The sequence below is a fragment of the Dendronephthya gigantea genome, unplaced genomic scaffold, assembly GCF_004324835.1.
Source record: "Dendronephthya gigantea isolate DGI-Jeju-01 unplaced genomic scaffold, DenGig_1.0 000079F, whole genome shotgun sequence".
Taxonomy (NCBI): domain Eukaryota; kingdom Metazoa; phylum Cnidaria; class Anthozoa; order Malacalcyonacea; family Nephtheidae; genus Dendronephthya; species Dendronephthya gigantea.
Window position 1 is genome coordinate 855,739 of NW_021163089.1, and position 20,649 is coordinate 876,387.

Below are 20,649 nucleotides of genomic sequence, written 5' to 3' on the forward strand. Positions count from 1 at the left end.
ATAGGTAAATTCATATATTATGATTAAGATATATTTCGTCGGTTCATTGTACATACATGCTTTAGAATTTAAGCCTGTTCAAGCCTGAAGGTCTTGTGTTTTCATTTAGGAAATTGTCAGGGTAAATTAGAGTTACGGGGTATTGAAGCATGTAGGAATTTTATGTTACCATTGGATTAAGAGGAATAAGAGCCGTTCGTTAGCTCTAAAGTTTATAGGTTAATTTAAGCATGGATAATAAAATCACTTTTAACTATCCATGATTTAAGATAGTCATTGCGGTAAGGAATTACGGGTTCCTAATCGCGAGTTCCGTTAACATGATCAAGCGGCGTACAATGAAAATAAAATGTGTATAAGAAATACAACGAACCACGTGTGTATACAGATGAAATGACTTTACGGACACAAACGAAATAACCGCATCGTTTATTGAAATGTGCTTGTATACAATGAAATTCCAGTGTTAAAATGTGGTAAAATGAGCATACCAACGCGTAGCCTTTGTCTCGTCGTAAGTTCTGCACAAAGGTGAAAGAGATCGTAATTGCCAAATTAGGCACAACAAAGAGGTGGAAACTGCACGCGTTCCGATACATAAAATAACACTTTTTTTCAAACAAAGAAACACGCGCTTTGGTAACGAATGAGTGCACATGATCTGTTGTAAAAACGTGCAACGAAATCTAACAAAAAAATACAAGAGTTGAAAACGTTTGCATTGAAGAGATGATGAAAGAAACTATCATCTTCAAGTGGATTTTGGTTTGCCATGCAGATTGCACGATTTGGTCACAAAAGAATTTTTCATGCAGGGTAACTGTGTTTTTTTTATATATTCTCTTCTGAGTAGTTCCTGCATTAGTCTGAATAAATGGTAATAACAACCACTGCATGAAAAGCGCCGTATTCCAAGGTATTCACATGTGAATACGGGTGTGAATAAAACACATATTGCAAGCGTATTCCGACATGGAATATTAGTGTGAATACGGCATCGTATTCTTCAGTATTCTAAGTGTGAATACGCCGTGAATATGCCGCGTATTCTGACCAATATTCACACTTGGAATATCTCACTTCTCACTTAATCCGTGTTTCCACAAAATAAATTCATCAGCTGACATTTTTAAACTTTATTTTGAATGCTGAAAAATTGAAGTGGAATTTTATAAATAATTTGGCGCAAAAACCAAAAAGCGCGCTTTCGAGTTTAATAAACATTGAACGAGGAGATCGTGCGTTTGTGGCTGTAAGAAATCTTTTTGGCGCTTATAAATAAAGAAGAAAGTGAAGGATGCCAAGGGCTTGGTAAAGTCTGGAAACTCTGGTCGCAGTTAAAGAGCATGCCGGCGAGTATTTGTATGCTACGATTCCCACGAAGTCTGATGAAGAAAATGCGCGAAATAGAAATGAGATTGCATGGCGCGATTTCCACAGCACCTTATGTTCGCTAATACGTGTAAAATGATAACGAATATTAACCGTATTTCAAGGATTTTTATTGTTCAAAACCGAAAACGCATATACTGTTTGTGCGTAAGGGACCTCTTCGGTGAGTGACTAAATATCGTGCAGTTGAATTCAATAGCCGGCCTATGGACTATACCCTATGACCATGTTGGGAGTAATCTCAACATTTTATTAACAAATTACCTGGTGATAAGAGGTTAATGGGTTATGCGTTCGCAGCCTGTGCGAATGTTTAGGCATTTATTGTCCCTCAAGTCTGTCCATTAAGGAAAATATCAATATGAACAAACATGCATAATCTTTAGGTTGCCATGTTAATTTGCATAGCAGTCATACACATTGCAATGGTAGGTTTATCCACAATTAATGTGTTTTATCAAGGTTGATCAAATGCAATACTAAGATTTCAGTCAATTATTTAAATTTTATACAGTCCTTAAAAGATCATGTACATGTGATGGGTTACAACATTTCACATTTTATAAAAATTATTGGAACATCACAAATTGTTCAAAAATATGTAGCAAAAACACAGCCTATCATGAACTTCTACTAAGCTGTTATGATTTTCAATCTTTCATCAGCTGATTGTTAATTTATAAGCAATGTTGTTTTAGTATATATGAAACATTGCTCCTGGAGTATGTCAGAAATTATACTTAATAGTAAATTGTTGAGCAAAGCAAGTGATGTTTTTTCACTTGGTAAGATATTAAAAACTATAGGTGAGCAGATAATGAATCAGGAACTTCTTTCACTGGGTGAAAAATCCTCTTCATCTTTAGCAAAGTTAAGGCCAACTCTTTTGGGAATTTTCTCAATCTTGCAACCCCTGATGGCTAAAAACAATTAAAACCACCTTAAAGCAATTATTGAACAAAATACATAGCAAACTTTCTTAAGCTTAAAAGCTGATGTTGCATGCATGGCCATTTGTTTTTATTGTTGTGCATAGAAATGCAGTGTAATGAAATTATAATATTCCTAGGAGAATGTATATGTACAATGTACAATGTACACACCATTCATATAATTTGGAAGCTATTCAATTAGGGTAAAAATGGAAACAAATTCTTCCATGAACTTTAAGCTGTATATACACATAGCTACTCCTAGTATGCAAACATCGAGAAGCTGTAGTAAACTCATCTACACTTTAATGGTATATTCTTTAAGTATTGTGATTATAATTTATGTACGGAAAAGTAATTGCAAACAAATCAGTAAACAGTCTCAGTTATAAATTATGATGAGGGCAATGTTAAAAGGCTTCACTTAAAAACACAGTCTAGCATGAACTTCTAAGCTGTTAAGATTTCTGTCTTTGGGCAGCTGGTTGTTAAGATTCCTATCTTTTGGCAACCAGTTCAATAGCTATTCTGTGGTAAACATTAGTGTAAATATAATTCATATATGCTAAAAGGAAAAATATAGGCCATTATTTTGCTAAAAAATATGTATTATATATAACTAAAAAACACAGTCTGGCTTTGATTTCTAAGCTGTTAAGATTTCTGTCTTTGGGCAGCTGATTGTTAAGATTTCAATCTTTTGGCAATCAATCATTAGCTATTCTGTGACAATTATATAACAATAATATCTATAATATATAAATTTTGCCTAAAATATAAAAAACCCTCATGAGATGCACCAATGCACCTCATTTATGCATCTTGAAACGTCTATCTAAGGGTTATGTTATGTTATGTTAAAGTTATGATTACAGCAGCTTTCTGAATATTTGTGGTAGGTAAGAAAGTAATGTGGAGGACCCCTTTTCAGTATTGGCAAACTTTTAAATTTTGTTTGTATTGAGTATGGCTTTGAAATGGCAAACATTTGTACCTACTATAATTAGTGTGTGATGGAGGTAGGATTGATGAAAACCATCATACAATTTATTTATTTACAAGCAGGTACAGTTAGCTGTGTACAAATTAGCTACAATAAACACAATAGTAATCTATTTATATTAAAAAAAACAAAAAAGTGATGAGCCCAGCCGTAAAAGCGTTGGCCTCGCACTATTGTTGTTGTGTTGTGTTGTTTCAGGACTATAGTATGACATAACTCTTGTTATTTTTAAATAACTTACCTGATTTTAGCGCCGCCACAAGAATTATTTTGGGGCATCGCGAACATCTTTAACAATTCAAAGTTGAACAGCTTGAACTTCTGTTGAAACCACGCATTTATATATAAGCGCCCTGGTTGAAACCAATTGACATTTGTGCCATGTTATCGTTTTGTAAACAAAGGGAACTGGACAACTTTTGCGAGGAATCATTTAAAGACATTTATTTGTTATTGTTATACGACCTCCGAATTTGCCATTTATTCGCAATTTCGCCGCAATTCCTTGGCGCAAAAATTGTCACTAACATGTCGAAGAGGAAATTTCCCAAAGGAAATTTCCTACGATTTCCCAACACTGAACTGTATATATTACGGATGCTTTTGACGATACAGAATCATCAACTTTCTACCCATGTGTTTACGTATCCAAGCAAAAATAAAAGTATTTTTTTATATATAACTTCTTTTACACAGGTAATTAAAGAAATTGATGGATATTTCTCTTTTTATACAGCTTTTTTACGACTTACGAGGCTACTCAGCGCTCATCGACTGAGGATATACGATACTCGACATCCCTGCGGCAGCAAAAAAAATTAATCAAATAAAAATCATCGTGCGTTTGGTAACATTTATTGTCTTTATTGTCTGTCGCCTAAACAAATCAAGTGCAATTTCAATTTGTGACCGTGATGAGAAGAAATGCTGGATAACAGTTGACACCGGCATTGAACTGAAACAACCTTTGCCTATTCCGTGGTATATAAACGCATTTCCTGCAATATTTACACAATATAACTCGTTGATTATCCCGTATTCATGCGTACACTCACATTTTCTATGCCGAAGTGTGAATACTAGGTCTTGAAAAATATTCACAGAGTATTCGAAGGTATTCTAGGTCAGAATACGCGGTGTGTTTTATTCACAGGTATTCACATCGGAATACCCCCAATATTCCGAGGATATTCACAGTGAATATCTGTGAATACGTGTGAATATGGACCATATTCGAACTCATATTCGCACGTATTCACCTGTGAATACGCGGTTTTTCATGCAGTGACTCCAATAGTTTCTTTTTCAACCTTTTCATTTCAGTTAACCGCTGGTAATTGCTCCTCACGGGTAAAAAAGAAACCAGTCCAACAGCAAGCTGTCGTCCCGTGAGAGATATTTATCTTTGTGCATCGTTCAAACATAGCAAGAAACTGCGGTCTGGTATTGTCAATCAACGTTGCCTTGTCATCCACTTAGAAGCAGTGTTGAGATACGTAAGTACTCTCAGCCTTACTGAATTCTTATGGGTATCTTTATCTATATAGGATGTACAGGAAACACTGATAATATAAAACTGGAAAAGACTGCAACTTTGTTTAGTTGTGTTTCAATGAGAATTTAGAATAGTTCATTTTAGCCGTGATTAACTAATATTTTAAAGCCATTTCTACATGGGTTTTGTCCTTAGCTTGAAAAATATATATTTTAAAGATTTATTGAACATAACCTAACTTACATTTACTTTTTGGGCACATTACAGGGAATGCAGGTACTTCGCAAGTCTGGATATCTGTCACTGAGTTCACCATTAACTATGGTGCAGGTTGGTAAACCAGAAGTATCACAATAAGAAAATTATGTTTTCTTGCAAGAAAGGAATCAAATAAGCATTGTGATAAACTTTACTTGCTATTATTCCTGGCTTTGTTCGCCATCTGTGTCCAGTTGTCACACTCTAGTCAGCCTGAAAGGCTAAAAATATATTATGTAAAGTTGCATTAAGAATATTAATACAATATGAAATAAATTTGATATAATTGTTTCCATTAGATATTCTCAACAAACACATCGTCATCCTCTTCAGGACTGGTAACTTCTTCTAACTGAATTTGTGACTGACTTCGAATGGACAGACTGGTGTGACTAACGAGGGATCCACTTGCTTCAAAATCTGTCATACCATAATTCCAATGGTAGAAAATAATAAATACTATATTCGCAAATACAAGCACAATGTTAATTGGCATTGCAATGTTGACTTTCGATAAAGTACAATTTTTAGGACTCCATCTTGTTGGCTGACAATCTAGCTGGTTGCTTGACTGTATTTTCATTATCGGAGTAAGTATTGCTGGGCCAATAAATCGTCCGAAAGCATCGGCAATGTTCAAAAGTCCCATGAAGAATCCTCTACGGTTTCTAGCTTGGTTACTGTAGTCTGTGATCTTCTGAGAGTAATAGACGATAATCCCTGTCAGAAACCAAATTCCACCAAAAACCGTCAATACTGAACCCATATAAAAGAAGGCATTGCTAACTGGTGAGGTCATGTTGAAATCTAATAGAAAAATGTATCCAATAATGTTGGTAACAAGTCCCAACACACTAAGTGCAACTGCATTAAGTTTTGACTTTATTAGGAACCGAAGTAGAAGGCTTCCTGTGAAGAATGCAGTTCCTGCTGCGATGTAGACTTTCCATAAGTCAGACTGCTCTTGTATGATGTGGTACTGTGCAAAGGCAAATGAAAACAGTTTGCTTATAACACCCCACAAGCAAAGGTTACCAATAAATAAAATCAAGCCAATCACAGCAGTATGATAAATCAGTGCCTTTGCATCTTTGTAGTAGAATCGCATGGCAGCATGGGGTGCAAATGGGTTCTTAAACAGGACCAACACCATTGGTAACATGACAAACAGGTCATTTAACACAGCTACCCATGCTGGGGTGGTGTAAAAATTCAGTATTAGTTCTTTTGTGGTTGCTGTTCTGTTCGATGCCATGCTGTCAGGGAGTTGGAGGGGAACAAATGCTAGCCCCAAGAATGGCCCTCCTAAATAGGCAAGCGATTGAGCAATTCTAAAATTTGCCACAACCCATCCTCTGTCCTCTCTTGAGGTTGTGTTTGTTATGTGAACTATACCAAGGATTAAGCTTCCAGCGCCAAAACCCGACAAGAAACGGCCCCAAACTGCAGCTTGTTTCGAGTCCAAGACATAAGCCAAACCATATAACGCATTTCCACAAGCATTTATCAATATAGACACACATAAAGCAAACTTTGTTCCTTTCCTGTCCGCCAAGTAGCCAAAAATGGGCGAACTAACGATCTGTGCTAGAGCATAACTGCCAAAAACCACCCCGTAAACCGATGGTTGGCCACCAAGATTTAGCCAATATTCCTCAATCGAGACAAGCGTAGATGAATAGTCCAACGACAATGCGAAACTGAAATAGTAAATCGTAAAGCCGGACAATAAAGTCTGCAAAGACATCTCGCTGAAGTGTTGTAAAAAAGACGAGAAAGCTGATCATTGATATTGCAAATAAACCCTTTCTTCAATTTGTTGTTTATGTCTTTATTATACCACAAAATCCGAGGTTTTCAAAACTCAAATTAGTTGAGCATTCAAAAAATTCTATTATTTCCCACTGGGAGGTTCATTTTTATGCTAAAGGAAGTATAAGATTTCTCTTTGACTTTGAGAATTCCGCTACTAAGCAATCATCGCAGATTTGCACGTACGTGATACAATATCGATAAAAAGTTGTTCTGTTGGCTGTTGCATAATTTTTGGAAGGCGTGTTGGATATTAATGCATTCCATAAAATATCGATTAGTTTTGTATCAAATTTTGTAAACAAAGCGAAGGTCAGGTCACTACCATTTATATCGTCAATTGTACCAGCAGATATAATCGATTAAATCAATACAGTAATGTCATCAACAATTAGAAACTCCCTGAAATCCATAGAATTTTGAGACTTGGATTTTGATGCTATTTCGTATTATGCATTTGGATGTGAAGGGAATGAAAAGTTGTCAAACTCAAATGTCATTGAATTGAATATAGAGCAATTTCATTTTGAATTGCCGGAATAACTGCAGGATTAGTTATGCATTAGTGAAGTCAAGAAAGGTGCATAAAGCTCAAAGGCAATAGTTTCGACAGTGTAGAGCCAGTAGAGGCTGAAATTTGCAGAAAAAACCCCAAAAAAAATTCAAACGCAAAACTGCTTCTTTCGTTTCGTTTTTTAATCCCCCCCGTCCGTACTTAACTCGAACCAGTTTCCCATCACAAAATCGAATACATTTTGCCAACATGGCTTCTGAATCGAACGACGAAATTGTGATTAGAAATCGTGGTTCACGACCGGCTAGGAACGAAGAAACGGCACAAAACACAGAGAATAATGTAAACGAGACGCAGGATAATGCCGTAGAACAAGCACCACAGCAACCGCAGCCTCAGGAATCTGTATGGAAAACAATTTTGACTCGTATGTTTGTGTTCTGGTTGATAACACAGTTCTTTAAAAGCAGGCAAAGTAGTACGAATCAGCCGAGCGCAAATGCATCATCACTCAACATTTTCCCAGTTGGAACTTCCGTGGTATGATCCAGTTATGTGTATAGAGATTTCTTCGTATAGAAAATAATAATGATAAAGAGTTTTCAAAAAAATTTTTAAAAGCCCACGTGTAATAATCATCTGACTGGAATGATATATCACGCTGGTTGAATATATATGACCTTGGTTGGATATATGACCTTTGTAGAGTATGGGGCATATGGCCATTCATTACTCATGTCGTCAATCATCTTCTAATTTGTTTCTAGGATTTATGGGTTTATCTTTCATCAGAGCAGGAGATATTCGATGACAAGACTAAAGCAGATGACAAAAAATTAATTTGGTTTTTAAAAGAACTCTCCGTTGGAAATTGGACATCAGGACCCAATAAAGATGGTTCACATACAACCCACTATCAAGTCAAGACGACAACGGTGATAATAGCTAGTACTGTAACTCTGATAGGAAATCTTGTGTTGCTTTGTCTAATGTTCCCTTGTTGTCTCTAGGAAGTGCAAAATAATGGCTCCTTATATCTTCATGCCTTCATAACAAAATCTGGAAGTTCACCAAACCCTCACCAAGCTGGTTACAAAAGGCAAGATGTCATTGGGAAGACAAGACGTATGTTTATGTTGCTTGGTATTTGAATGAAATATTTCCATAAGTTTATAAAAGTGAAAATTAAGTGAATTAATGATTAAGATGATCCTCTTCACGGCCTTTAGTAATGACAGTCTACCGTAAAAGAAGAATTCACAAGACTAAAAATCTACTCACTGGTGAGGCAGAAATTCAGTCAGATGCTGTAAGTTTTTCATGTTATGTACTTATGTATGAATACTGCTTTCTTCTAAATACTAACCAATCCAATGTCTATGATTTGGAATGATGATTATGTCCATGATTTGGAATTCCAATTCATAGAAACATCTCTCTATTTCATAGAAAGCAGGTGATAAACACACTCCAATTGAATTAATATCATATTGGCATCCAAACCTCACAATAAACCTTCTTGATGATCAAACACAGTGGACTAAAGGAAGTGTTCCCGCACCTCTTGATGAAGGTAGTGAGACTCACATTTCACAAGTAATTTCATTTAATTTTGGTGTGTGTTGTGTTGCATTGAATAAAATGTTTTTTAAAACTTTCTCTGTAGTGATTGAGTTTGATAACGAAACTGGTGGATACTATCCTGTCCTGTATATGAATGACTATTGGAATTACTTCAGTGATTATATGCCAGTCAATGAGACTACAAAGTAAGCAAAAAAGACAAACTTTGTAAAACTATCTAAAATTGTCCCTCTCTCACGAGATTCTGCCTTAAGACTTGTCCTTTTCATAATTTAACTTCCCATTACCTGCAGGGGCAAACCACCAAGCATTTCCCCACATTACTGGCACTGTTTACTAAGTTCTTTGCTGTAACTGATGTTTATCAGACAAATCGAATGGCTAGCTGGCTAATTATAGCTCTGTTCAAGATCTGCAACAAGATTGTTCATTATCAGAACAGTCCATTATATTACATGAACTATTTAATCAGTCACATCATCAAAAGTATTTATTCTGCTCTCATCCAATCAGAGTTCTAGATCTCTACCTGACATATGCTCCGCTCTCCTTATTCAAATGGCAAATGTACGAGTCGCAACGGATGAGAAAGAAATGGTTTGCGGCTCTTGGGGATGAATTTGAAGATTCTGAGGAGGATCAGGACTCAATGAAGGTTCCTCAATTCATTACAACACTCAACTGACCCCTTTTTGGCCGGCAAATAAATAAAAATACATGCATTAAACATTGGCAACACACGAGAGTATATTATGAGCTAAGGATGCAAGATAGTCTTTTTATTATTTGCTATTTTTATACCCTGTAAAAATCTCCGCATTCACGAGTTGTCTTTTCTTGGAACAGAAAACAATGGCAGAGACAAGTCCGTATCTTCTTGGTTTGACAATTATCGTGTCGCTTGTCCATAGCGTGTTCGAGTTTTTGGCTTTTAAAAACGGTGCGTTTTAGCCACGAAACCTGCGACAACAGTTCTTGTTCTTTTGACTCGATTGCTTGGCGGGTTTTACTGATATTGTGTTTTTTTTCCTTAGATATACAGTTTTGGCGTTCTCGCAAATCACTTGAGGGACTGTCTGTTCGTTCCGTTTTCTTCAATGTATTTCAGTCCGTGATAGTCTTGCTGTATGTCTGGGACAATGAAGCTAATACCATAGTTATTATCAGCTGTTTTGTTGGTCTTATTATAGAGATTTGGAAGATCCATAAAGTTGTTGATGTTACTGTAAGTCGCCCTCACAAATTCAACATATTAAGAATGAGATGGTTTCAGGTTTAGATTTTTTTTTCTATTTGTTTTTTCAGTACGACAGAGAAAACTTGATTCTTGGGTTCATTCCTCGCATAAAATTCGCAGATAAGCAATCTTATACAGAATCATCCACAAGGCAGTATGATACGGTATGTTCTCGTAGTATCTTAGAAAGTGTTTGAAGATGAGATTTTTTGTTTGAAGATGAGAATTCAGTATTTGTTTGTTCATACTCATCTGTAAACACAATCTAGTCCTTTGCAACAGACTAGAAAGAAATAAGTCTCGTGTTTATTTTACACCTTCGTCTTTCATCTTGCAAACTGTTTGCAACAACACATCTTTATGTGAAAAAATGACAATTTTTTTGACTTTTTAGCTGGCTTTCAAATATCTATCATGGCTTCTTTTCCCGCTGCTATTTGCCTATTCCGTTTATTCGTTGTTTTATCAAGAGCACAAAGGATGGTATTCTTGGGTACTAAATATGCTCTATGGTTTCCTATTAACGTTTGGTAAGTTGTCTTTGCTAACATCAAGCTTAAAAATCTACGAACCGACCTGTAATTTAAATTTAATGGCGTGAAAATGTGTCTACCTTCCATGGTAGGCACGCTCCACTAGCACGCTCGCAACTGAATTTCAGTGCATGAATTGCGACGTCATATCAAACACGTGACGTGTCTAAAGATCAATAGAGTGATCAATAGTGTGATCAATAGTGTGATCAATATTGTGATCAATGGTGTGATCAATAGTGTGATCAATATCGTGATAAATAGTGTGATCAATAGTGTGATCAATAATGTTTTCAATTGTGTGATCAATAGTGTGATTATCAAAGTCTTCTTATGTTTTCAATTGTGTGATCAATAGTGTGATTATCAAAGTCTTCTTAAGTCAATCGAATTTCAAAAATATTTATCAAAAACTTTGATAATGTCATGAATATCCTTCATATTTACCCCCTCCCTCCCAAGAAAATATAACATGATCAATATTTTAATTATTGTTTATTGATTTCACATGCATAGTTTGATTAGGACAAGAATATTTTGATATTTATACAGATGATAATGTTCATTATGTAGAAGATAGTTCATTCCTTTAAAATTTACTGTCAATATTTTCCTATATGTATTATTATATCCTGTTTTGAAGGTCATTAACCTTTGGGTTCGTCCTTGACTTCATGTTCAAACTCTCGTGTCTGAACGTTCATTTCATCCATGCTCATTTCATCATTCGCTTCTGTTTCATCGCCATCCTCTTGGCTGTCAGCAGCTTCGTTGTCGGTCGTTTCCACTTTGGCGCTTTCCTCTGGAACGCGAGCAATTACACCAAGATGAACAACTTCGCTAAGTTGTGGCACCAACGCTTGCGAAAAGGACATATCAGTCCACGACATTTCATCCTCGCTTTCTTCCACAACACTTGAACTCTCCTGCGACTCGTTGTTAGACTCTTGGCTTTTCTTGCTCTCGACTTCTTTACCCACGGGAGGCTCCCCGGTACACTCGCTTGCTGTGCTTCCATTCTCCTCCGAGGAAATTTCCACCTCGTTCTTTGTCGCATCTTCGGCTGTGACGTCAGTAACACAGGTGACCGTAACGTCGATGACGACATTAGTTGATGACGTAACCGTTTCCTTAGCAACAGATTGATCGGGAGAACTTCTTCCGTTTGAGACGTCGGTGGTGCTTTCTTCACTGTCACCGTCAGCTTCGAAGGTAACGGAGACTTGAGATGGCTGGGTGGCAATCGTTGACTTGCTGATGACGTCCAACTGATCGACCTGATTGTTGATGTCAGATTGGGCTTGTTTAGTGACGTCAGCCTTGATTACTTGTGTGACGTCAGCCTTATTAATGGCGTCAGAATTGGCTTCATCAGTCTCAAGGGCTTCGACTGCGGTTTCTATGGCGACTTCGTCCCCTTCTTCCTGGGGTTTGTCAACACATTTCAATGGAATGACTTGTGGCTCGATCTTGTCCTCAGCTGCAGGTTCCTTTGCAGCGTCTTTTCCAGCGTCCTGTGCAGCGTCTTTTCCAGCGTCCTGTGCAGCGTCCGTTCCAGCGTCCTGTGCAGCGTCCGTTCCAGCGTCCTTTCCAGCGTCCTTTGCAGCGTCCTCTGCTTTGACTTCAGGTCCAGCTTTGGCAATGTCCTTGCCCAGCAAAACGACCTCATCTTCTTCCTTGGCAGCTTCGCCTTCGACTTTATCGGCAACACCAGCCAACTTTGCTGCTTCAACATCGCGTTGAACTTCTGCAGTAACATCAACTTCTGTAGAGGGAAGTTCCACTTTGACTTCCTCGACAGTTAATTGGCTTTTGGTAGCCTCGGTTTTCATTGGCTCTTGACTGTCAACCTCTTTCTCGGCGTCAGCCTTGCTTGTCGTTGCCCGATCTTTTTTGACATTGGTTTCCGTGAGTGTCTCCACGGAGAGTTTTTGAAGCTTGTCATCAGAAGTCGCATCGTTCTCGAGCTTCTTCTTCTCTCCCTTCACACTCGGTGCTGCAGACTTCTTCTGGGCTGCCAAGGCTTCCAACTTTGCTGCAAAGAAAAGTGAATGAAGATGAATACTAAACTCCACTCTTGAGTTTTCCGACAGCAAGTCTTACCTTTCTCCCGCTCTGCCCTTTCCTGCGCCTTGCGGGTATACGCAACTACGGCGGCATCACCACCACTCACGTTGGAAGTTCCTCCGATACTGAAGTGCATGTCACTTCTCAATCCAGTTGTCAGGGAGCTTGACGATTTCAACCAAAGAATGTCATCCTGGTTTATCTCGTTGAGGGAATCCTTCTTTCGGGTACATCCACAACAACCTCCCATCTGTAAAATCTCAAAATTTTTCAACAATAACTTGTTTACTCGCAATTTTATAGAGAACCGTATTTCGCGCAATGCAATAATACAATGACTTAATTAACTTGTGACGCTCTAATTTAATCAAGAGCAATCAATTAAGGGCCTAATTAAGGGCTCGATTGTTCTACCTCATTTCCGGTTTTTAAACAAAATATCCTCTGACCTAAAAGACAGAACTGAATAGCTCTACTGACGAATTCTATTGAAGTTCCCATATTGCCCCACTTTCAAACCATTCAATCGGTTTTCTGACATGACTTGTTGATATGCGTGATGTATAATTATTTTTATAGGTTTTATTATGATGACTCCACAGCTATTCATAAATTACAAGATGAAATCTGTTGCTCACTTGCCTTGGAGGATGTTGACTTATAAAGCATTGAATACATTCATTGACGATTTGTTTGCATTCATTATAAAAATGCCGACATTGTATCGACTAGGTTGCTTGAGAGACGGTAAGTTTTTTCTGTATTAAAATTTGATTCAACTAATATATTGAATTAGATAGAACATGATAACTTTTTCTTTAATATGATTAAAGTATATTGACAATATTACTTTTTTCAATAGACGTAATCTTCTTCATATATTTATATCAAAAATGGATCTATCCCATCGACTATAAACGCGTCAATGAATTTGGAGTTAGTGGCGAAGACTTGCAACAAGCGGACAGTAACGGAGTTCTAGCGAAGACTGACGAAGCTCAGCCGGACGGGATTGAGAATGAGAATTCTAGAAACGGAGAGGTTCAAGGACTCGCCCATGAAAAAAGTGAATAACGGGATCAAATAGATTTGGGAAGAAACCTGCATACTGGGTTCAGGGAGTTTTATATTTCCTATATTTGGAAATTTCATAAAATATGAAAGCAATGCATTTAAAAATAATCTAATTATTCTTGAACATATCGTTTGGATAAAAATTTCGCATTGTGAAAGTGTCATTTTAATTTTTTTGGAAAATACATAATGGTTGGAAATTCTCATGTAGAGATGTGTAATTTTGTTTTGACACCTCACCTCCGTTATTCATCTATCCGCAGATCCGTCATGGACGTTCTATTTCTCGCGAGTTTGTCGCGTCATTAATATCTGGCATTTTCAAACATAACTGAGCTGAAGATTGCAGCTGGATGTCTAATTAATACAACTTCTGAACAGCAGCCAATATTGCAGCCAATAGGAAAAAAGGAGATATTGAGCTAGCCAATCAGAACTTTGCTACCATAACAAGTTTTCCCGCGGATAGTTACCATTTACCAAATATTTTAAAGGGCAATTGTCGCATTATTTGTTGCAAGAGAAATATATTTTTCAGCCATGGACGTTCCTCTTGCCACCCTAGCGAAGCAAATAAGCATTGAGCAAAGATTTAATTGTGTGATTTGCCTTTGTGCACGTTTTAAAATGGTTTATGGGCGATGTCAACATAGAATTTGCACGCAATGTGCTTATGGTTCAAGCGATGACCTTCGCGTTCAATTTCAGCGCTGCCCTTCGTGTCAACAAGAAGACGTCTTTCCTGATAAAAAGCCTACCATTCCTGAAGACAATATTCAACTGCAGAAGCTGCTCGGCGTAACGGCTTGTCAGAATAATGGTTGTACACAAGAATTCTGGTCTTGGGAGAAATTAGAGCATGAATTGTGAGTATTGAAGTGATATAAATATGAGCCACGAGGTTCGACGGTTTATACTGAATATTAACAATAAATATGATTATTGCGTCCCAAATTGACGGATCAAGTACAAATTTTGTGCTTTACAATCGATGGTTTATGCAGCAATTCCAAAGTGACTGCTAGGTGAAAAGGTCAGCAAGACCCTCTCAATGCAATATTTGTGTCCATTTCAATATATTTCTTGATTAGAATCATATCTATAGAGGACACAAAATTGTCTCGTAAACTTATTCCTTATTATTGACCTACATAAACGTGTTTTATAATCTTGAGTGTACTTATGAGGAGCACCATATTATCTTGACAGAAATTGCCGTTTTAAACATTCATCTGGCAAAAAGAGTCGCACCATACAGGAAAACCAGAGGTATTGATTTTTTAACTATATTTAATTTGAATTGGTTCAAACACTTGTGAAATACACAATTTGACACTCACTTTGTTTTGCCACCTTTCAGTGGAAAATCACCAACCAGCAAATTGAAAGGACAACAAGATGAAGAGATGCTAAAAAGAACCTATCCTCTTCGATCGAAAAGGAATCTTCGCCAAAGATCCCGTATAAATACTACCACCAGTTGATGAGCAAATGAAATATCTCATTGAATGAAATGTATAATTTATTTGTATATATGTATTTAATTGTTGTAAATGTACTTATAACATTTATATAATTCTAAAAAGTGATGTACATAAATATGATAAGCTTAATTTGGAGATTTTTAGATGCAATTTGTGTCCATTTCAAAATATTTCTTGATTAGAATCATATCTATTGAGGACTCAAAATTGTCTTGTATATTTATTCCTTATTATACTAGAAATTGATGAAGTTGCATATTATTATTACATTAGATAAATTACATATCATTTCATAAATATAACAACCATTGCATCCAAAAAAATACAATCATGGTGAATTAAATGTTCGTAGCAACAATGTCTTTGGTACTTTGTGGTACCTTGCTCAAAAAAGTGTCATGATCCTTCAATGTTGCCAGCAAGCCAGTGTAGTTCATATAATCCATATTGTACTCGTATTTAATTTCGTTTCCTAAGATATCAGTTATGGCTCCACCTGCAGCTCGTAGGATAGCATCTGGTGCACAGGTATCCCAACGCTTTGTTCCTTTGCTTGCATATATGTAAGCGTCTGCCTCACCCAGAAGCACGGACAGTGCTTTGTACCCAGAACCCCCAGCTCTTGTGATCTTTGTTGGGTTCATTGCTTCAATTGTCTCCAGGTTAATGTTACTGCTGTGTGATCTAGTAGTAATAATTACTAGACCCTCGTGTGTGCCTCTTTCATATCCAAAAGAACCAATGCCTTGCATTCCCCAGATAGTTCGACCAGTGGTCTTTGGGTTCTCTGCAGCTTTGTAAAAAGGTTGGTGAATCACTCCTGCTATTGGTTTTCCGGCACGTGATATGCCAATGAGAACTGTTACATGTTCTATATAACCTAAAAGATATTAGCCAAGCTTAGGTATGGTCACACATTACATAAAACCAAGGTGAGGTATTGCTTTTTGAAATGGATAACAAATTTTGAGAGGATATATTAGAGAGTGCTGACTGATGCTTTCTGGGGATGCACCCTATTGCTTGGGGATTTCTAGGGCTAATAATGCATTGCTTGAGGATTTCCTGGGGTACAACCATGGCTTCATATGTACCATCTGTAAACTCTTTAGTGCCATCCAAAGGATCAACCCAAACAACAACCTGGAGGGGAATCAAACACAATAGTTATGAAACAAATTGACGAAATCATTGATCAGATGACAAATCATTTTCAAACCTCATCCTCTTTACAATTTTGCAGTTCTACAGGACATGTCTGCTGCAAAACATTTGAATCGTCCTCTGTTTCTGCAACCTCAATGATATCAGAGCAATCTTCCTAACATGATAAACAAGTCAAAAATCATGTTGTCTGAGTCAAATAGTACATATGCGCACTATCAAATCCCTGCTTACACAAACTGACTGACATGGCAGTATACCAGTTCGAACTTACCTCTTCTCCAACGATCTTAATCGCTGGAAATTTCTTCTGCAACGACGTAATTATGCATTTCTGAGCTGCACGATCTGCAATCGTTTGTGGATCTGGCTCACCTTTGCCTAAATTCTGGTTGAATTGGAGGAGAAAGAGTATGTTACAATGTTTATAGTTATACCCCCAAATTTCGATTACACTCACTACAACAACTTGGAGTTACCCTAAGTACACTTACTTTATCGACGACCTCCAGATTGCCCCTCTCCAGGACATTACGAATGATATTGCCGGCTTTATTTGCAGCTGCGACCGAGCAAGAAACAAGACGAAGGATAAAAGGAATATTTGAACTTGCCACCGCCATGTTTTGAGAAATTTAATATACATTAAATATAATTATACACTTTATTAAAAACTCCTCCCCCCGAAATGATCCTGGAAGAATCGAAACTGTCAGCTCTACGGTTTCACATTCACTGTAACATTCAATTCAGTTTTTGATATAGACCGTAATATTGCTACGGATATGAATATCGAAAAATTGGTAACATTGGATCTAATTCTTTGGGCAGCGTTTTTGTACCAGGGCGTGTCGACCGGGGGGTGTAAGATGTGACACGCCCCAATAAACTATGATAAAATTCGTCACGCCTCTGTCATTATTGATTGTATCACGTAAAAAAATTAACTTTTAACTTTTGGGTTCCAGCATCGTGGTCGAATATGATGTGATTCTTCGAAACGTGATCGAATATAAACAATATCGATGTTATAGACACTCAGAAATACAACTGAAATGACTTGGAGTGGTATAAAATTTATTTACAATCTTCTACAAGTTTGGGCATCTAAATGGTGTTCATGTCTTTTCTTTTCCTTGGTACAACAACTAGACATGAACAACTTCGTTCGGTAGTTTCCGTCGGATAGCGCTATAAAGCCTCTCCCAAAATATGTCTCGATTCTTCTCGTCTGTCCAGTCCAGATATACAAAATCTGCAATTTCCGCTGGAGCTTTGCACTTCTCGTACAAAATCACCAGTACCTGATGGCCTGTTTTACCTGCTGCAAGAGCATGGTACAGTTCTTTACGAGCGTATAAGCTCTTTAGAGAGTCTTTGGATAAAATGAAAAGCGTCTTTCTACTTCCGTAAATCCCATTCGCTATATTCTCGTCTATGCTTTTACCAATTTCGAAGTCAACAAAATCGATGAAGACTTTAAAATCCTGGGATCTGAGATTAGGAAAGAGCGTGGCATGGACCCATTCACGATTCTTGGAACTGTAGCAAACGAATACGTCTTTTGACCGTGTCATTTTAGGAGGATCTGTAGTGGAAATTGTGCAAAACATGATTAATAATGATTATTTACGGAGGATGGACAGAACAGATCTTTGAATGGTTATACCGGAGTTATGCTCACCGTAAATTACTTCTTTCAATGGGTTGAGCAATTTGTCACGATATTTATTCATCATTTTTCTTCTGTGAAATATATACAGAACTACGACGACAATCAGCAATGTAGTTACAATCGGCGCGATTATGATGACAGCTTTCACGCCCGAAGATAGATTCGACGTTCCGTCTGCGAAAAGATAAAATTCTTTGAAAATGATTCATGGTGCGTGCCTGAGGCACTTGTCTTATAGGGCAAGCATATGTCTTAAGCAAAGCTGTTACGAGTCATGGTATTCAGTCATTTGAAAAGATTCAAGTCTATTATTCGATCATTACCTTTGTCTTTCGACAGCAAGCTCGAATAGCAGTTGGTTTGAAACATTTGTATTGTTTTGGTTTCCATCCGTTTCATCCATCTTTCCCGTTCATTCGTGTCTTCCGGGCATGATAAACAGTCCTCGATAGATGTCCCGTTGTTGTTTGGTGAAAACGTTCCTCTAGGGCAACGTTTTGGAACGGTTTTTCTTCCCGAATTAGGACAGTAAAAGCCTTGATAACAGGTCACTGAAGTGAAGACAGATATAAAGCAATGAATATATATCGATCCTTATCGTAAAACCCTATCATAACTGCTTTATTTACGATAAATTTTAGGGTAAGGCAGTGACTGCCGCGGATTTTTTCAATTTCTCCAAAGAGCGGAAATGGGTTGTACATCAGACCACGCATTCAGGGTAATTTTCTCCCGTGTTTAAACTAACTATAATATTTATATTGATTCATCCGTACCTGCACGGATAACAAGACTAGCTCGCGGCACGTTTTCCGTTTGAGACTCAATGATGGAATTCATATCCACACATTCATATTTCCCGCCATCACTATACCTAAATTTTTTTATTACAAGTTTCGACACGGAGCAACGGCTGTCACTGACGTGATCACCGAACAATAATCGTATTCGACTATCTTCTGTGCGCTCTTTCAAACGCTTGGAGTTTTTCAGCCAAAGCATACTGCAGGATGTTGTCTTTGGTGTCACCAAAGGCTTGCATGTAAGGTTGATACTCGACCCAACGATGACGTCGTGGTCCGTAACGCTGCCTTCCAGCCCCACATCGACCGTGATTTTACCGCCTTGAAAGACAATGCAGGATTGTAATGTGTTATTTGAGGTGTATTAGTGTTATGGGGTGTGCCAACAAATGTAATGCTCATGATGACAGTTACAGTTTATCACTTTCACTTTGAATAACAGAATTATGTGATCAGGTAGATCAACTCTGTGTTAAAATATACCCTGACACGTCTAAAGGCCTAGCTGTCCCTTCAACTGTTATTCTTCAGTTTGAATGCTCCCTAGTGTGGTTAATTATTGTGTGAATTCAAATCTACTAGTGTGATCACTGGTTAGATCTCATGGTAGTGCAACTCTATTTAATAAAATATCCTCCACACGTCAACTGAAAGCTTGTTCTCTGGGCTGTTTCTTCTGTGCCTATTTGCCAATTGCCCCTAGTATAATTAATTATGGTATGAATTCAAATCGACTATAATGAATTACTACAATCAGATCCCACAGAGCAGCCGCGTGGAATAAAAACAGCAGGCAGTATATTAATCTAAGGCTGGGCATGCTTGCTGCAAGTTTACTAGACAGCAAACAACAAAAAATTGTAAAGCAAAATTTTTAAATAATTTATCCTATTGGAGATCAAATACTGGCCTACAACCTACTATTGTAGCATGTTTATTCTGATTAAGCTCTGTATAAAGAGAAGTTTGCATTCGTGCGTCAGCATTCTGTTTGACTATTCTTAAGCTGCCAAATGTACTTACCAATCACGGTAACATCTGCCAACATGACCGTCAAAATTACAGCAAACGATTTGAGAATCTCCTGGCGACCACAACTCATGGCTACATGTCGCGAGAGACTGACTATACATTCCATAGTACAATCAGGAACTTATTCGTATGCTAATAATAAAAACTGGTCAAAACCCTTTAAATAGATTATTTTGCGTAAACCACAACGATTTCCTGGTAGTGGCAAACTTTCAGAGCACAACAGGACGAACGCAGAACGACAAAACTTAACTCAAAAGTATCGATTAGTTTCTTTCTTCTTTGCCGAAATAAAGCTGTTTTGATTGATAGTTTATGTTTGATAACTGCAGTGAAGCGAGGCAGAATCATTGGATATATTGTTATTATAAACAGCAGCACTTCAGGTTTAATTTAAGTGGTCAATGTTTTGAAAAGATTGCATTCCCCGATGTCAAAGGTCCCCACATTTTAGTTCCTGTTTGATTTACTTGTCAAAGTGCGCAATGTTTTTGCAATCTGCTAACGCTTAATACATTCACAACAGTTACACAACATATCGATACTGTTTGTAACTGTAATCTTTATACTTTTGCTGAAGCAACAATGAT

At 37.4% G+C, this 20,649-nt stretch overlaps 5 protein-coding genes across 5 annotated transcripts; 2 read left to right on the plus strand and 3 right to left on the minus strand.

Moving 5' to 3' along the window:
* Positions 1 to 5,036: 5,036 nt before the first annotated feature.
* LOC114532407 lies at positions 5,037 to 7,265 on the minus strand. Its single transcript, XM_028553899.1, has one exon. It carries the CDS (start codon positions 6,825 to 6,827, stop codon positions 5,376 to 5,378), a length of 1,452 nt encoding a protein of 483 aa, XP_028409700.1. The 5' UTR covers positions 6,828 to 7,265; the 3' UTR covers positions 5,037 to 5,375.
* A 299-nt stretch (positions 7,266 to 7,564) lies between these two features.
* LOC114532405 (cleft lip and palate transmembrane protein 1 homolog) lies at positions 7,565 to 14,092 on the plus strand. Its single transcript, XM_028553898.1, has 13 exons — positions 7,565 to 7,946; positions 8,174 to 8,341; positions 8,417 to 8,531; positions 8,636 to 8,715; positions 8,856 to 8,979; positions 9,073 to 9,175; positions 9,504 to 9,645; positions 9,837 to 9,930; positions 10,025 to 10,215; positions 10,296 to 10,391; positions 10,622 to 10,757; positions 13,407 to 13,574; positions 13,690 to 14,092. The coding sequence occupies exons 1-13, from the start codon at positions 7,656 to 7,658 to the stop codon at positions 13,899 to 13,901; spliced, it is 1,920 nt and encodes a 639-aa protein (XP_028409699.1). The 5' UTR covers positions 7,565 to 7,655; the 3' UTR covers positions 13,902 to 14,092.
* A 298-nt stretch (positions 14,093 to 14,390) lies between these two features.
* Positions 14,391 to 15,523, plus strand: LOC114532424 (TNF receptor-associated factor 6-like). The gene is made up of 3 exons (XM_028553925.1): positions 14,391 to 14,767; positions 15,111 to 15,170; positions 15,262 to 15,523. The coding sequence occupies exons 1-3, from the start codon at positions 14,442 to 14,444 to the stop codon at positions 15,383 to 15,385; spliced, it is 510 nt and encodes a 169-aa protein (XP_028409726.1). The 5' UTR covers positions 14,391 to 14,441; the 3' UTR covers positions 15,386 to 15,523.
* Positions 15,499 to 17,204, minus strand: LOC114532423 (3'(2'),5'-bisphosphate nucleotidase 1-like). The gene is made up of 5 exons (XM_028553924.1): positions 17,044 to 17,204; positions 16,824 to 16,937; positions 16,605 to 16,706; positions 16,480 to 16,528; positions 15,499 to 16,265 (listed from the first exon to the last, which is right to left on the minus strand). Exons 1-5 carry the CDS (start codon positions 17,170 to 17,172, stop codon positions 15,724 to 15,726), a joined length of 936 nt encoding a protein of 311 aa, XP_028409725.1. The 5' UTR covers positions 17,173 to 17,204; the 3' UTR covers positions 15,499 to 15,723.
* Positions 17,205 to 17,622: 418 nt separating this feature from the next.
* LOC114532495 lies at positions 17,623 to 20,349 on the minus strand. The gene is made up of 5 exons (XM_028554008.1): positions 20,051 to 20,349; positions 19,001 to 19,348; positions 18,548 to 18,775; positions 18,234 to 18,398; positions 17,623 to 18,137 (listed from the first exon to the last, which is right to left on the minus strand). Exons 1-5 carry the CDS (start codon positions 20,163 to 20,165, stop codon positions 17,698 to 17,700), a joined length of 1,296 nt encoding a protein of 431 aa, XP_028409809.1. The 5' UTR covers positions 20,166 to 20,349; the 3' UTR covers positions 17,623 to 17,697.
* Between the last annotated feature and the right edge of the window lie 300 nt (positions 20,350 to 20,649).

Bases quoted from the DNA above. Each gene is read 5' to 3' on its own strand.
- LOC114532495 (XM_028554008.1), bottom strand. From the start codon at position 20,165: ATGGAATGTATAGTCAGTCTCTCGCGACATGTAGCCATGAGTTGTGGT. The intron at 19,349-20,050 runs GTAAGTACATTT...TTGTCTTTCAAG, and splicing joins GGCAGATGTTACCGTGATTG to GCGGTAAAATCACGGTCGAT. The intron at 18,399-18,547 runs GTAATGATCGAA...ATCTTTTCGCAG, and splicing joins CTTGCTGTCGAAAGACAAAG to ACGGAACGTCGAATCTATCT.
- LOC114532424 (XM_028553925.1), top strand. From the start codon at position 14,442: ATGGACGTTCCTCTTGCCACCCTAGCGAAGCAAATAAGCATTGAGCAA. The intron at 14,768-15,110 runs GTGAGTATTGAA...TTATCTTGACAG, and splicing joins GAGAAATTAGAGCATGAATT to AAATTGCCGTTTTAAACATT. The intron at 15,171-15,261 runs GTATTGATTTTT...GCCACCTTTCAG, and splicing joins ACCATACAGGAAAACCAGAG to TGGAAAATCACCAACCAGCA.
- LOC114532405 (XM_028553898.1), top strand. From the start codon at position 7,656: ATGGCTTCTGAATCGAACGACGAAATTGTGATTAGAAATCGTGGTTCA. The intron at 9,931-10,024 runs GTGCGTTTTAGC...TTTTTTCCTTAG, and splicing joins GTTTTTGGCTTTTAAAAACG to ATATACAGTTTTGGCGTTCT. The intron at 10,216-10,295 runs GTAAGTCGCCCT...TTGTTTTTTCAG, and splicing joins ATAAAGTTGTTGATGTTACT to TACGACAGAGAAAACTTGAT.
- LOC114532423 (XM_028553924.1), bottom strand. From the start codon at position 17,172: ATGGCGGTGGCAAGTTCAAATATTCCTTTTATCCTTCGTCTTGTTTCT. The intron at 16,938-17,043 runs GTAAGTGTACTT...CAATTCAACCAG, and splicing joins ATCTGGAGGTCGTCGATAAA to AATTTAGGCAAAGGTGAGCC. The intron at 16,266-16,479 runs GTACATATGAAG...AATATCTTTTAG, and splicing joins CACTAAAGAGTTTACAGATG to GTTATATAGAACATGTAACA.
- LOC114532407 (XM_028553899.1), bottom strand. From the start codon at position 6,827: ATGTCTTTGCAGACTTTATTGTCCGGCTTTACGATTTACTATTTCAGT.